General features: G+C 37.4%; 1 protein-coding gene across 2 annotated transcripts in view; it reads left to right on the plus strand.

Moving 5' to 3' along the window:
- SCFD2 (sec1 family domain containing 2) overlaps positions 1–15,938 on the plus strand; it is a 394,898-nt gene that overhangs the window by 44,171 nt on the left and 334,789 nt on the right. For both annotated transcript variants that reach the window (XM_082653726.1, XM_082653727.1), the window contains exon 3: positions 3,019–3,146. In XM_082653726.1, coding sequence (XP_082509852.1) covers positions 3,019–3,146 — 128 coding nt within the window. The remainder of the gene's footprint in view (positions 1–3,018; positions 3,147–15,938) is intronic.

Genomic DNA, 15,938 nt, shown 5'->3' on the forward strand with positions numbered 1-15,938 from the left:
TAAACTATATATTTCTTCTTAATGTTTTAATAGAAAAGAACCTGAGAGTACAAGTCCCAGGTGACTTCAGTATACATGAACAAATCGAGATTGTATGAAAAACATACTCAATATAAGTGGATTCATTTAATATATTACAAACCCTTGAGCATATTGAATTTTAAGACAGTGTCTTTCACAGCAATAGTAATAATAGTAACAACCACCACCACCACACAACTCCTCACATTTGCTTTATGTGCATTATCTTATTTAACCCTCAACCGCCCTGTGAGGTGGTCACTGTGTTACTTCCATCTCACAGATGAGAAAACAGAGGAAAAGAGAGGATTAGTTACATGCATGAGGTTATGCAACTAGCAAGCATTGTTTGTTCATTCAGTATTTGTTGAGTGTACCTGGCCCTATTCTAGGTAGTGGGGAATTAGCAATGAGTATAAAAAAATCTCTGCTTTCATAGAAGGACTTTATATTCCATAAGGGAGCTAAACAAGAAACAGAGAAACATGGAAACATAGAATGAATCAGATGGTAATACGAATTATGCAGGACACTAAAACCGTGTGAGGGAGAAGGGTATGCTGGAATAAGTTGCTGGAGTGGGCTGTTGTTACTGTTTTACACGGGTGGTGAGGGTGACATCTCAGCAGACATCTGCAGAGAGAGAGGGATGTTGGTAGGAAGAGCATTCCTGGCAAAGGAGGGAAAGAGGTCCCTGTGCTTGGAGTGCCTGCGGAGGCTCAAAGGGACCATGGAGCTGCTGTGGGTGAGGGAGAATGGTGGGATTTGAACTCAGATTTATCTGACCCCAGAACCCATATTTTAACCATTACAGTAGTCTGATGGGGCAAACACAGCATTAGCTGACATACTGTGATCTTGGAGACACTGTATTATTCTCATGGAAAAGAGGGCGGCAGTAGAGTTCTACTCTAGAGGTTCTGTATGTAGAGTTGAGAGTATAGAAGAAATCCCTGTGGCTTGGGGTGCTTTGGAGAATAAAAGTAGGGAATGATTGCAGACCATAAATTTGGGAAACTGGGAGGAGTGTACTTCCCCTGCTCAAAATTCCTCAGTGGTTCTCCATTGCCTTCAGAGCTTTACAGAAATTAAGTAACTCTCCCAAAGCCCCATAGCAAATAGACCTAGCTTTAAAAAGAATTTTTTTTTCTTATTGTAGTATAGTTGATTTACAATATTGTGTTAGTTTCAGATGTACAGCAAAGTAATTCAGTTATATATATATATTTTTTTCAGATTGTTTTCCATTATAAGTTATTACAAGTTATTGAATGTTGTTCCCTGTGCAATACGTAAATCCTTGTTGCTTATCTATTTTATATATAGTGGTGTGTATCTGTTAATCCCATAGTCCTATTTTATCTCTCCCCCTCTTCCCTTTCCCCTTTGGTAACCATAAGTTTGTTTTCTATGTTTGTGGGTCTGTTTCTGTTTTGTAAATAGACTCATTTGTATTATTTTTTAGATTCCACTTATAAGTATAGACCTAGTTTTGAGTGATGATAAAGACTTTGTTCATGACTGCGGAACTATGCTACCCTTCTCCGAAAGCGAAATCAATCTCATGTTGATTGGCTGCTCATCACTTACAGACTGAAGTCAACAAGCCTTGGCAAGGAAGGCAGGACCCTCCTAGAGTAGCTCCCACCGTCTCTTTTACACTTACTTCTACTGCCCCTCCCCTTCCACCTTAGCATGGAGCAACTTTGCTTACATGTCTGTCTCTTCTTCCAGACAATAAATCATTGAAAGCTTTTGCCCTGTTTTGTTCTATATTCCAACCACGGAGAATAGGACTTGGCATGCAGTTACCTGCTCATTTAAATTAAGCTTAGAATATTAATTTTAATATTAATGATGACAGTTTTGGTCAGATCAAAAGAAGTGGAATATGTTGAGCAGTGATGTTAGTTAATGCAGAAAAAATAGATAATAATAACCTTTCATTAAATAGTAGTTGTTTTTATTATGTGTCAGACATTAAACTCAGTCTGAAATACATCATTCCAAATCAAATTCAAATGTGAAAGATAAACCTTATTAGGTATAATTTTAGAGCTAAATTAATATCTTATTAGATACAACTTTTAAGATAAAACTTTTGAAAATGTATTAATTTTTAAACTATTGCTAACTGGATAGTAGGAGGTGTTTCTGGAGCTTTAAGTAGAGGACAATGTCCTTAGAAAGGGAAAGAAGTCATCTTTGTTTCTTTGTGCTCAGTTTTTAAAACGTTACTACAAATGTGTATACTTGGCTACATGCAGAGATCTTCCGGAAAGAACACTGTACTCATTTATAATGGGGATGTGGCACTTTGGGTGAGACAGAGGGCTGTTGGAGAAGTGAGCCCAGATGAGACCCTGCATAATGCCCTGCTTCGTGCTCTTATCAACGGTTAACTGTAAGGGCTTTGTCAGTGCTGTCCTTCCAACCCAAGGCCCAAAGTGGGCTACTTAAGGCCATCGTTTCATAGCCTAATTCCTGATTGTCATTCACTAGGAAATCTACTTGTTAGGAATTCTGTTGAGTAGTTTTTGAATAGAAATTCTCATTGCTGATTGCCTTCTGTTTCTCAGACAAGTACATTACCTGAAATTTATATGCTTGTAATCACTGATACATCATTTTTGGACATGTATTTAATTTTGGCTTACGTAACATTTATATGTTACTCTAGCAATGTTCAGTTATACTCTGAAATACTTTTAAGTGCAAATTCTCAAAAAAAAATGTCATACAGTTTTCCCATACTTCTCATAGCACAGCATGCCCCCCCTTTTAGGTGGCTTGATTTTATTGTTTCCTTAATTTCTCAATATTTTGTGCTGATTAGAATGGGTGAGATGTTCTTTATTTAATCCTAATACTTAAAACTGTCAGTGGGAAGAACTACGTTAGTGCTTAGAAAAGATGCTTAAGAAATTATTTTGCTCGCCGCCCTTTCTGTTATCCAGTAGAAATTTACCTAAAGCTCTTTCTGTGGTTTTATCGCAGTGACCCGGCAGCCAAAGCCCTGTGGGAAGCCTTATTGAACACCAAGCACAAAGAGGCAGTGATGGAAGTCCGGAGACATCTAGTGGAAGCAGCAAGCAGAGAAAACCTGCCAATCAAGATGAGTATGGGTAAGTTATCCACTTACCCACAGACAGTGACCGCCGGCTCTGAGGAAGTTCATTTAAGTCTGCTCTGATCTGTGGGCCGACCTAGCCAGCATGGCATCTAGGTAAAAGTATTGAAGACGTTTGTAAACTGATGAAAGAGTGGGGAAGGAATTTATACACATGCCCTCGGGGCTCAACCGTGAGCTCTTTTCTTAGACTCAACTTTGGGAAGTCCAACAGAGTCCTTGCTTACAAGGCATCATGTTGTTAGTTATTTGATCTAGAACTCTCAAAATTGGTCTGAACTTCCTCCCCTTCATTCTGTCCCACTCCTACACCCCTGCCTCCACCTCCACACTTACTGTGGAGAAGTGATCGCTTATTAGTTTAGACTTGATGAATGAATGACTGTGCTGACAAATCAGTTGAGGAGATGGACACGTTCTGTCCCGGCCTCTCACCCTTAGAGTGGTCTGCCAATTGTCTGGTCACATCAGTGTTGCCCCTTCTTCACCACAGTATGAAATGCCTGATTTTTCTCATTTCCTTTTTTTTTCACATGGAGCTTTGTCCTTAGTATTAGAAAAATGGGGCTGCAAGGAATTTAAATTTTAAATGGCTTTTTTCTTTGGATTAAAATGTCAGAGAACTAGTGTTTTTATTGGAGAAAAGGAATCTGGGGTTTTACCCTTTTTAAATTAAATAATTTTATTAGTATGGAAATATTTAGATATGGATATTGAATCTGGTTTTAATAGGTAGAATTTATTTCTGGAAACTTGTAAAAGTTTATTTCTCTATTTAAAAAATAAGGTTTCTCTTATAATCTGCTCTTAGGTATCCAATAAATATTAGTACATTTTACTAGATGGGTAAATTTTTCTTGTTGAGATTTCTCACCCAAATTCTTGATTCCTAACGAGTACAAAAAAAATCAAACTGTCAAGTTGAAATAGAAGAACAAAATTTTGGAAGGAAAAGAATGTGGATGAACCTAGAAGGAAAAAAGTTAGAGGGTAATAATATGAACAAAAATCATAACTTTCAGTGTCTTAGGTGATTATATATGAGGGCTTTAAGGAACATGAAGGGTGATAAGAAAAGTGAAAATAACTAACATTTATTGAGCACGTATGATGTGCCAGGTTTTCTTCTAACTCTTTACATGTGTTATTTAATCTTCACTGTAATTCTGAGACGGGTGCTATGAGTATCCCATTTTTCAGATAAAGAAGCCGGAATAGAGAAAAATTAAGTTGCCCAAGCCCATACATCTGATAAGGAGTAGGACTGGAATTCAAATCTAGACATTCTAATGTGAGGGAATATGCTTTTTATTTATAAAATTATCCTAACTTCATACAACCAAGGGCAGAGTCCTACATGTTGTTTTGAAGTAGAAATAAAGTTGTTTCTTTGAGATCATCCTGGCATTCGACTATAATTCTTGTATCTTTCTCTCCTTCCTCCCTCCCTCCCCTCTTTCTTTCTTTCTTTCTTTCTTTTCTTCCTTCCTTCCTTCCTTTCATTTTTTCTTGGCTTTTCTCTTCTTTCCACAGTTATAGGTACACATTAATAACATATGTTTACCTAAAATATTTCCTTATCTGTGAATATGTTGAAATAAGAACTAATTCACATCATGAATAGAGAAAAGTAGGAATGCGCAAAGGGTCTGGGTGATAAGGTTAATTTATATTGCATTGCAGTGATAAAACCTTATGATGCTATCACAGAGCATAAATCAGTTTTTATTGCTCAATCAATGCAGGACTCTTGAAAGATCAAAACACTTTACATTTCTAAAGCTCTGTATCTTTTAAAAATAATCAGAGCCAGGAAAAAAAAAAAAAAAGCGGGTAGCCCCATAAGGAGTTCAATTTAAATATTTGAGTTTTCTGTCAACCAAAAAAATTTTAGATAAGATGGTTTGATTTATCCCCAAGCTCCAGACATGGGGGAGGGTGAGGAGAGGAAAAATAAAAAAGAAGGAAAGAATCAGACAATTGTTAGCCAACTTTGTTGTAAGAAGGACCAAAAAGATTGGCCCAAATCTTATTCTATCTGTGTGCCAACTATAATTTAGTAAAAGATAACACACTGTGGCTATGCATTTCTGCTTCATATCACGGGTCAGAATTTCTGGTGTGTCTCATTTCCATATACCAACAGATACATAACTGTGAACAGTAAGGAAAAGGGCTGGAATTTAAACATGATAAAACATTGATATTTGAAATCTGCTTATCATTAAAAAAAGAAAAATCATGCTCTGATATCCTAGATGGCTGGAATGCTTTTTCTAGCAGCATTGAAAGCTATGAAATGTACTTTAAACTATGCACTGTTCTCTCAACCCCTGCTGTCAATTCTACTGAAGTACACATTTTTTTGACTGTGATAGAGGCTTCTGGTATTTTTGAGACATTAAACAGATATTTTAATTCTAGATTGAAGACTTTTCTTATATTTAAATTCACTGGGAGGGATCCCATTATATAAAATTTCTCAGTAAAAGGTAAGTTAATATTAAAACATCATGAGCACCAAGAGAAATAATCATCATTCTCTTAGGGGAAAAAAGTTGAATTGCCAAAAGAAAGAAAAAAATTCATTTTATCATTTCACATATAAACATATGCCTTCTTTCCAAGAGATTGTTATTAAATTGTCAGTTAACTAAACATATATGTTCCAGAAAAGTGGTTTTTTAAAACATTGTAAACTGAATTGCATTTTTCCCACTGGCTTTTCATCATGGAAAATGTATTCTGAAAGTAAAAAACAAATGGACTCTAAGAAACCCATTTGTTTGGACCCAAAATGTTCACTCACAGAGTAAGATGCCCATCTCAATCTCTCCATTTACAGAGAATCTGTTCCTCTGGACTGACACTGTGGTTGGGGGATCTTCACCGGTTTTCCCATAGCTCTCTGCAGAGTGGCTATATTTAATGGCTGGCAGAAAGAGCCTATTAGGGCTAAAGTGAAACAGATCTCTTTATGACACTGTTCTTTGTTCTGCAGCCAGATTGTTTGAAAAAGTATTCTATGCTCAACGCCTGTTTCTTTATTATTTTCTTGCTTATTAATCTAGTGTAGTCTGGCTTCTGGTACTTTTTTGCTGACAAATCCTCTGGGCTACTAAATATAAGGGCATTTTTCTCAGCCCTCATTCTTCTTCATTTCTTTGCGATATTCACTACCAGATTGTCACCACTTTCTTGTACGTCTCTCTCTGTTTTCTGGGACTTCCGGCTCTCCTGATTGTGATGGAGTGCAAAGTCAGTTACACATGGAGGTGAATCACAGTTCTGCTACTTATTAGCCAAATTTCAATTTATTTATCCATAAAAATGGGGAAACTATTTCCTGGAATTTTGAAGGAGAAAGAAAGCTCTGAGCAGAGTGAAGTCAGACAAACGGGAATTGGTGTGCTGCAGTTATATTCTATCTGTGGGGAAATCTACGTGGGAAACTATATTATAAGAGGGTTGTAAAATCAAAACAAACAAATCAAATTAGGTGATTTCCCCCTTTCTTTCTTGGAAATGTACCAATTCATTCTTTCCACTTAAGTTGTCTTTTTCTAGCCTTTACGCTGAATATTTCCCTTTTGATAACGCATTCTTTCTTTAAGCAGAATTCTAAATAGTTTTTCCATTTTCAGCTTAGTTATTACCTCTTCCCTGACTCTGTTCACCCCCCAAATCACCTTGGCTGTATTTGGGATTCCCAAGCCTCAGTGGTCACACTTTTACAGGAAAATCTCTTGAGCTACGTTTCCAGATGATAATCTGATCCAGTGCGTTGTGAAGCTTCTGAATTCACTCTCCTTGTTTGGCAGCACTGGAGTGTTAGCGCCACATAATCACCATCAGTGTCTCTCTTCCAAATGAAATGTGATGAGTGTTTTCAACCATTTGTGAAAAGACTAGCCTTTAACCAACACATTTTCTAGCTCTGAGCCACTGACCAAGTTCTAGTTTGTTTTGTCCATCCTAAAATGTGATGTCCAGAGCTGAGTAAAGATGTGTTGTTCTTTGCCTCTTTTTGGACACCATACTTCTCTTAATGAAGTCCCAGATGAAATTAGTGATTTTTGCTTCCCACCAGTGCCACACCCACTATCATTTCCTCCTTTTACGGCTTTGAAAAATAGCTTAAATCAAAACACTAAAATTTTATTCGATGTATACTTTTTTCAACATTATTGAGAGTACTCTGCTTCCTACTATTGGTATTGAGTTCATCCAGTTCTGTGTTTTGATCACATTTATATCTTTTGCCTTCATTGTGGAGAATTTTGTTTGGGATTAAGGGGAACATGTATGCATACACATCCATGTGTACGTGCGTGTGTGAACTGGGTGTGGAGATTGTGAAACTTTGCAAAATGGATAGGTTAAAACCTAATAAGACTAACGTACCATTTGATATATGGTAATTGATAAGAGATAAGAAAATCTGGATGCCTCATAGGGAACATGCACTATTGAACTCTCACATATCCTTGTCTTCATGTATTAGCTCTTGCCGCAGTTTGGGGAATGAGGAAGGGAATTGACTTTTATTGGATAGCTACTTTGTTTCAGGAATTATAACAAGTTTACATAGTTTGTTTCATTTAATCCTCCCAGTAGTCTTGTCAGTTTGGTACTCTTCTCCCCCCTCCCCAGATCTCAACCCACCCTTCTGCTGTGCAGTGCTGGGGCTGGTGCTGGGCAGACCACATCCTGCTCTTCAGCTGGCTTCCTGGTGGGCTACACTGATGAGGGGTGCCAGAGGGAAACTGCAAGTCTGGAAGGGGAAGAAGCAACTTGCCTCTTTCCCCCTGCTTCCTGTGGATTTTGCTTCTGCTTGTCAGTGTCATGCCAGCAGCACGTCTTCACCCCGGCAGTGGCAGGTCCTTCCTGTGGGAGCAACTGAACCCAGTTTGCAGTTCTTCCAGTACTTGCAGAACCTGCTTCATGGCACCCCCTCCTCAGAGGCACCAACATAGCCAAGTAGCACTCCGTTCTCAAGAGGTATAATTCCAGCCTCTGTGTTTCTTCCATCCTACTGGTGGTAGCTGCTTCCAACAGTTGCTGCCTGCATGATACCTTGGAGTTCTCGTTTACCTTTCAGTTACCCAGTTAACAATTCTGTATGTTAAATTTTCTCTGCTCAAATAACTGGTGTATTTTCTACCTTCTGCCTGGGCCCAGCCAGGATACAACCCGGGTCTGTCTGACTTCTGTATCAGGAATAAAACTGCTGGGGGTGGGGGTGGGCAGCTGCTACAGAGCCACAGACACAGATATGGTTGTGCCATTCCTCTGTCTAAAACCATTTGATGGTTCCCCATTGCCTGAAGATAGTGTCCCAACTCCTTAGCATGCTATTTATAGAAATCTTTCTGACTTCTAGCCTCATGCTTCACCCATCCACTCAAATTGCTTTTCCTCCCTACTCCCCATTCCTCAGCAGGAACTTCTGTAGATCCAGGTCTTTGTTGTTTTCACCTGAAATATTCTCGTTTGATTGTCCCTCCAGGTTTCCTCCACCCTTCTCTACCTGTGCTTCTGGAGGCTAACCGTTATGGACTGCCTCAGCACGCTTTTCTGCCCTTGGCCTCTCAGTTCGGTTTGGCCAATGGGAGGCATGGGCAGGAGATTTAGAGGGTGGGGGGAGAGTATGGTTAGGGTATTGTTTGCCTCGCTTCATCCCTGCTAGCATGCAATTGGTTGCTTCCCTCTACCCTTCCCTTGTTGGTTTTCCTTAACACTCCTGATTTCCCTTAGCCTAACTTCTTAGGCATTCCTGTTGTTATGTTTGCCTTATTTTTCCTGTTAGAGTGCCATCTTTTTCCTGCTGGGACCTTGACTAATATAACCACTCACTTTACACTATGTGCTTGTGCACACAGGCATGCACACACACACACAAACACTTTCCTGTCAAACCCACCTTATTTTTCATGATCTAGTACAAATGTCACTTTCTCTGTGGAACCATATCTAATTCCCCTTTAACCTTCTTCCTACACCCTCCTCAGCAAGCTGCATTGATTGCTCTGGCTTCTGAAGACCCACAGCTCTTTCTCTTATTTCTCTTAGTGCTCTGTCTTAGCACTTAACCACAGTGCAAAATAGTTAAATGTGTGTGGATCCAAAACTTTGCTAGACAGTGTCCATTTCATATTCTCCATTGGCTGTTTGGCTTGGTATATAGTGTGTGGCTTAGTACTTGCTGCTTGAATGAATGGATTGCCTGATGCGTGTGAATGAGTAGTAGACGGACAATGTGTATTTCTACTTTCAGTTATATGCATTAATATTTCTATTTACAACTTTCCTTTATGATATTTCTTGTTCCTCCTGATATATTGTAGCATCTGATCATGTCTTCTTTCTTGATGCTCTTCCCTTGGTCTTCATGTCACTCTGCTCTTCTGGTTATCTTTCTCTTTCTGATAATTGTTTTATGCTTTTTTTCCTTAATTCTAGTTTCCTGGAAGACTATAGATATATTTGTATCCCCTGTTGTACCTTGCACATGGATACTTGGTTAATAATTGCTACTGATCTTAAAGCCTGACCCTACTTCCCTCCTCCCTCCAAAAAAAGAATGCTCATTTCATCCTTCAGGCTTTTAAAATTCTCCCCCAACGTTTTCTCCATCATATCTCACATCCCCTGTCATTCTTTCTAAAAGATGACATCTTCTATCCCTATCGGTACTGTTTTTGTTCATACTTCTATTATAGCAGTTACCACCAGACCCTGAGTAGTTGGGCCTGAGAATTCTTATCTGTGCTTCTTAGTATTGTCCACACCTAACACAAGACCTTGAAGTTACTATATACTCAGTAAGTGTTTATGGAATGAATAAATAAATTCTTGAATTAATACTGTCAGTTGGTATTTGTTATGTATTTATTTAATGGATTGCTTTTTCTATCTCCCTCCTATGGAATCCAAGAGTGACACTGATTTAGAACATCAGTTCTCAAAACTCTTTGGTCTCAGAACCCCTTTACATTGTTAAAAGCTATTGAGGGGAATTCCCTGGTGGTCCAGTGGTTAGGACTCGGCACTTTCACTGCTGGGGGCCCAGGTTCAATCCCTGGTCAGGGAACTAAGATCCTGCAAGCCATGTGGTGCGACCAAAAAAAAAAAAAAAAAAACGCTATTGAGGTTCACAACAACCTATGAACAACAAAAAAAGAAACTACGTGGACACCAAGAGCTTTTGTTTATGTGGAGTATATATTTTTTTTAACATCTTTGTTGGGGTATAATTGCTTTACAATGGATGGAGTATATCTATTGATACATGTGAGACAGATAGAAAGAAAATATCACGTCAGGAATTCAAGCAGGGAAAATTTTAAAAATATTTATTAATTAATATAAAAATATTATAATAAACCTATTACATGTTAATGTAACATATTTTTGTGAAAAATGACTATATTTTCTCAAATAAAATAATGTAGGGAGAAGAGTGGTACCACTTTACATTTTTGCACATCTCTAACGTCTGGCTTAATAGAAGACAGCTGTATTCTCATATCTGCTTCTTCATTCAATCTGTTGTGATACATTATTTTGGATAAAGTATATAAAGAAAAGCTGACCTTAAAAAGATACGTAGTTGAAAAAGGAAGGAGTATTTTAATAACTTTCCAGAAAATTGCAGATATTCTTTGATACTACACCAGGTTTACAAGAGGTAATTTCTTACAGGTTAATTGCAATGTGGAATATGAAACCATATTGCTGAATTTTCCATACTCTGGTACATTAAAACCCATTGGTGTCTCTTGCACTTTGAGTGGCTCTTTTTTTTTTTTTTTTTTTTTTTTTTTTTTTGCGGTACGCGGGCCTCTCACTGTTGTGGCCTCTCCTGTTGCGGAGCACAGGCTCTGGATGTGCAGGCTCAGCGGCCATGGCTCACGGGCCCCGCCGCTCAGAGGCATGTGGGATCTTCCCGGACCGGGGCACAAACCCGCGTCCCCTGCATCGGCAGGCGGACTCTCAACCACTGCACTACCAGAGAAGCCCTGAGTGGCTCTTTTATGCACATATTATTTTATAGCATTGTACATTATCACTTGGGCAATATTGGTTCTTTAAGTTATGCAGATTTTCGAAATGTTGACATATATTATACAATATAACAAAGCCACATTTGTCAATATCACCACTGATATCATTAGAAAATCTTTAAGTATTAGGAATGTAAAGATATAGGGGCAGATACAAGTTTTCCAAAATTATAATTTCACATGAAAACTTGAGTTTCGATATTGACAATACAAACTGTTAATTGTTTTCCTTGAAGTGACAGATTCACTTCATTTACTTGTTGGAAAAAATGTGTGAAGAACCATACTTTTTCAGTTGTCTTTTCGGTAAAAATTTTATGCCATTAAAACAGTGTGAACAGCAGTTCACAACTCAAGTAATCACATCAGTGCTTTTCCTTGAGGCAATGGTTGCACTGATACTTTGGTTGCCCCAGAAGTGCTTTTTGTATATTTCCCATTTCTTTACACAAAATATTGATGTTTTCTTAAGGGTTGAGATTTGATAAAATTAGTAACATTTGATTTTTCATCATGGCCATTCTGAAAGTGAAACTGACTACTCGTATAATTTGGTACCACTGCCTTGATTGGTGCTAAGGCACTGGCACTTTTACCCACCACCGTTTTTGTACCGTCAATGCAAACACAGGATAGTAACAAAATCAAGTAGCATCTTTGTATTAGTATGAAAATAGTTCTGACTTTTCTGACTACTTGAAAGTGCCTCAAGGACCCAGGGGTCCATGGAACACCTTCGAGAACCATTATTTAAAAGAGCATCATATTCTCTGGGGTCCAAGATTAGCACAGTTTTCTAGAGGTCATTGGAATCAGTAGAAGGGGGAAAACTCATTGAAATTTTTTCTATACATTATCCAGATTTAGCCATAATAGACAATTGTTCTCATTCATTTAAAAGGTATTTATTATGTGTTCATAGTATATAATTAGGTCCTTGTAGGGGATAGGAAACATGAAAAAATACTGTCTTATTTTCAGATGAACAAGTTAATTAACTTTTCTGAATCTGTTTTCCTGTCTTCAAAATGGGGATTCTATTGTCTGCTAACCCGACAATTAGATGAGATGATTTATTATGTAATATATAAATGTTTGTGAAATTCAGCGTGTTCTGTAAAAGGAGGATATAGCATGATAAAATTATTTACTGCCTCCTGGGCAGATAAAAGACATTATAAAAAATAATGACCAATGGTCATACAATTGCATATGAAGAGTATTCTACCAGATTTAGGGATGGAATTACATTGCCTGTATGATTGCTTCCTGATCATCTTAGTTGGAAAACATGTGACTAGAGTAATGATTTCCAGAAGTGAAAGTGGAGATTGGGGTTTTAGTTACCTAGTGATTATGTTGGAGCCTAAGTAGTGAATTTCTAAAGGAGGTATAACGTAAGGGTGATCATCCAGGAAAAGAAAGTAGAATGAGTGAGAGGAGGGTTGAAGGCAGAGTCGTAAGGAACACATCCATTTAGGGGCGTGAAGAAGAAGAGGATCTAGAGAAAGAGACAGAAAGAGTTTTTATTGAATTAATGATTAATAATGCCCGAAAGCCTTAAGGTCACTAAGCACATATTTCTTTCTTACACTTCATCACCTAAAACAGAACCTGAATTGCCTCTGTTTCTCTGTTTCCCCATCCACAAAATGGGAATCTGAATTTCTAATATCCCATCTTCAAGCATCTGCCCTCTGGCTCTATGTTTTTAAGTTTAACTGGTGCATCTTTTTCTTCATTTTTTTCTCCTTCTCCTCTTATTAATCTTTATATTTTCTCAACAGAAGGGATCCTCAACATATGAGAATATGGGCTAGGAGTTTAAAAACCCCAAGGGAAGATCCATTGCTGTGGGAGTTGCTTTACTTGGAGGCTATTCTTTCCAAGTCAGGGTAGACCCACCAAGGAAAGGCTGCTTACCTGGCAGGCTGGTAATCTGCCCCTTAGATAACAGGGGTAATCTGTCTGTTCCTTTCTGTGCTCTCTGCTGAGTTTATAAACACTGATGCAGTGTTTAACTTAGCCTCAGGAAGGCTGCATTTCCAAAGAAAGCCAAACCCTAAGTGTTTCTGGTGGTTTTATATTTCACTGTTTTTGTAAAAATTTCAGGGAGAGCTGTTTATTTTCTATTTGTGACCTGTGGTCTTGCAGCAGTTATACTTTATTCTGTACTATCCTGAAAACATATCTTGCAATAGATTTCTCAATTTTGGATCCATTTGATTGAATTGATTCATATAATTAAAATGATCTTTTCACATTACTTTCTTATTCTGTCTTTGTAATACTACAGAGCTCAAAAATTTGTGTAACAAGAAACATATACTGTTTAAAGGATATCCTAGGAAATCCTTCTTCAGTATTCATAGTGTTAAAAAAATGGACATCAATTCCCAGCTGGGTTTTATCCAAGTTTCACTATACAGATGGCTGTATATACTGCCCTTCAAATCCCTACGGGAGAAGATTTATACTGTCTTCCCTCTTCCCCCCCTTAATAACCTGTTTCAATGCCTAATAGTCATCACGATCGTGGAATTTTTTTCTCATGTCTGACTTAAGTTTCTCCACCTGCATGTTAACCATATTTCTTTGTCCTTTGACCTCAGTAGAGGTGGGAAACCGACAGTTATTATTACTCTTATATTTCTTTTTCTGTTGAAAGCCAATGCTTCATCCATTGTACAAATCAGTGATAGTAATAGACTCAGATTTCCCAGAGAAAAATACTGGTCTGTTCATTTCACATGAAACAGACATTATTTTATATCAGAACCAAGAGACTATTTAAAAAGTAAAATAGTCTTTAAAATTCATATCATAGCATTAGTAAAATAAAAAGTAATTGTCTATCCCCCCTCCCTATCATCTTACTCTTCAATGTAACCTTTGCTCTGAAATCAGTATCTTGCCTTCCAGGCCTTTTGTATGTAATTAGGTAAGAAAGTAAGTAAATAAGCAAGTAAACAAACAATGAGAAAAATAAAATAAAGGTGCATACTAAGAGTATGGCAATGTGGTTTCCATTGTGACTTTTTTTTTTCTCCTCTCTCTCTTATTAGAGTTTTGGCTACCCAGCATAAAATACCATGAAGGAAACTTAATTATACAATTGTGCGAGGTTTTAAACATTGTATGTATACTTTAAAAATTATGTTAAGTTTGATCATATTTAAAATGTGTGGTTATATTGATACAACCATGGAAAACTATTTGGCAGTATCAACTTTAGAAGTGTACACTGATCCAGTGGTTTCACGCCTGGGCATGTATCCAATGGAAATGAGTCTACCAAAAGGTATGTAGTAGAACGTTCATAGCATCATTATTTATAATGGCCCTGAACTATAAAACCTAAAGATCCGTCAAAGTAGAATGGATAGAGAAACTATTATAGTCATATAGAACAATAAAACACAGTGAGAAAAAAAAAGATTGAGATTTTGGATGATGTTGAATTTAAAAAAGCAAGATACAAAATAGTGTATCTGTATAATTCTGTTTATTATGACGTTCAAAAGCAGACAAAAAAGTGAGTTGTGTTGAGAGAGTTAAAAGTAATAGTTTGCTGTTGTGAGCTTATTGACTAGGTAGGTATTGACGGAATCTTCTAGAGTTCTGGACATATTCCATACCTTGATCTGGGTGGTGGTTACGTGGATAGATGTGTGTGTAACAGTGAACAGAACTACATACTTAAGATGTGTAAGCTTTACTTTATGTTATACCCCTCACTTTTCACCTCCATTATACCTGAGGCTTCTGAGTCTGAAATTGGTTGTATCTTCTGGGCAGATGGCGCCTCTTTGCTGCAGTGCCTTGTCACATATTCTAGGCAAAGCCTTTGGTGGGGGGGGGGAGGGGAGGAAGTTCATTTTTACTGTTTGTTTTGCTGCATGATTTAGTACTCTTCTATTCCTCTGTTACTTCAATTAAAAACATTTTTTTAGTGCATGACCATAGTATTATTACATATAAAAAAGCCAGAATTCTCTTATAGCTATAATTACCTGAATGTTCTCATTTCTGCTATTTCTCAGTTTCCTAGTATAACTAAGTACAGTTATATCTCCCAACTGAAAATTTTATTCAGGCTGTATTCTAATATGTATGGATTTATAGCTGTATGTCTTTTTCATAACTGGGGAAATTTGAGTGTAGGCTCTCTTCTTGAGATGATGAAAATGTTCTCAAATTATATAGTGGTGATGGTGGCATAACTGTGAATATAGTAAAAATCAGTGAATTGTACATTTTAAGGGTGAATTTTATGGTATGTGAGTTAAAGCTCATAAAGCTCTTGTTAAAAAAGAAGCTCTTAGAAATAAGGATATTATTGTAAAAATAAAATTCAGCCAAAGTTTAAAGATAAATCAAGAAAATTTCCTAAAATGTAGAAAGAACAGGACATTGAAAATATGATACCAAAGATAAAAGATATAGAGAACCAAGTCAGGAGGCCCAAGAACTATTAGAAGTTTCAGAAAGAGAGAGAAAGCAGAGGACAGGAAACTAGCAAAGAAAGAATGTAAGACTTTCCCAGATGTGAAGAAAGACATATCAAGTATATAGAATAGGCTTAACTGAAAAGCAAGTGGAAAGAATAAAAACCCTCTAAACTAGACACAATCACTGTGACTCCTCAGAGTTACAAGAGAATGAGAGGATCCTGTGGACCTCAAGATGGAAAAAAGAAGCTTATCTACAAAGGAACAAGA

The sequence above is a fragment of the Grampus griseus genome (genome assembly GCF_964374135.1).
Source record: "Grampus griseus genome assembly, chromosome: 4".
Lineage (NCBI taxonomy): Eukaryota > Metazoa > Chordata > Mammalia > Artiodactyla > Delphinidae > Grampus > Grampus griseus.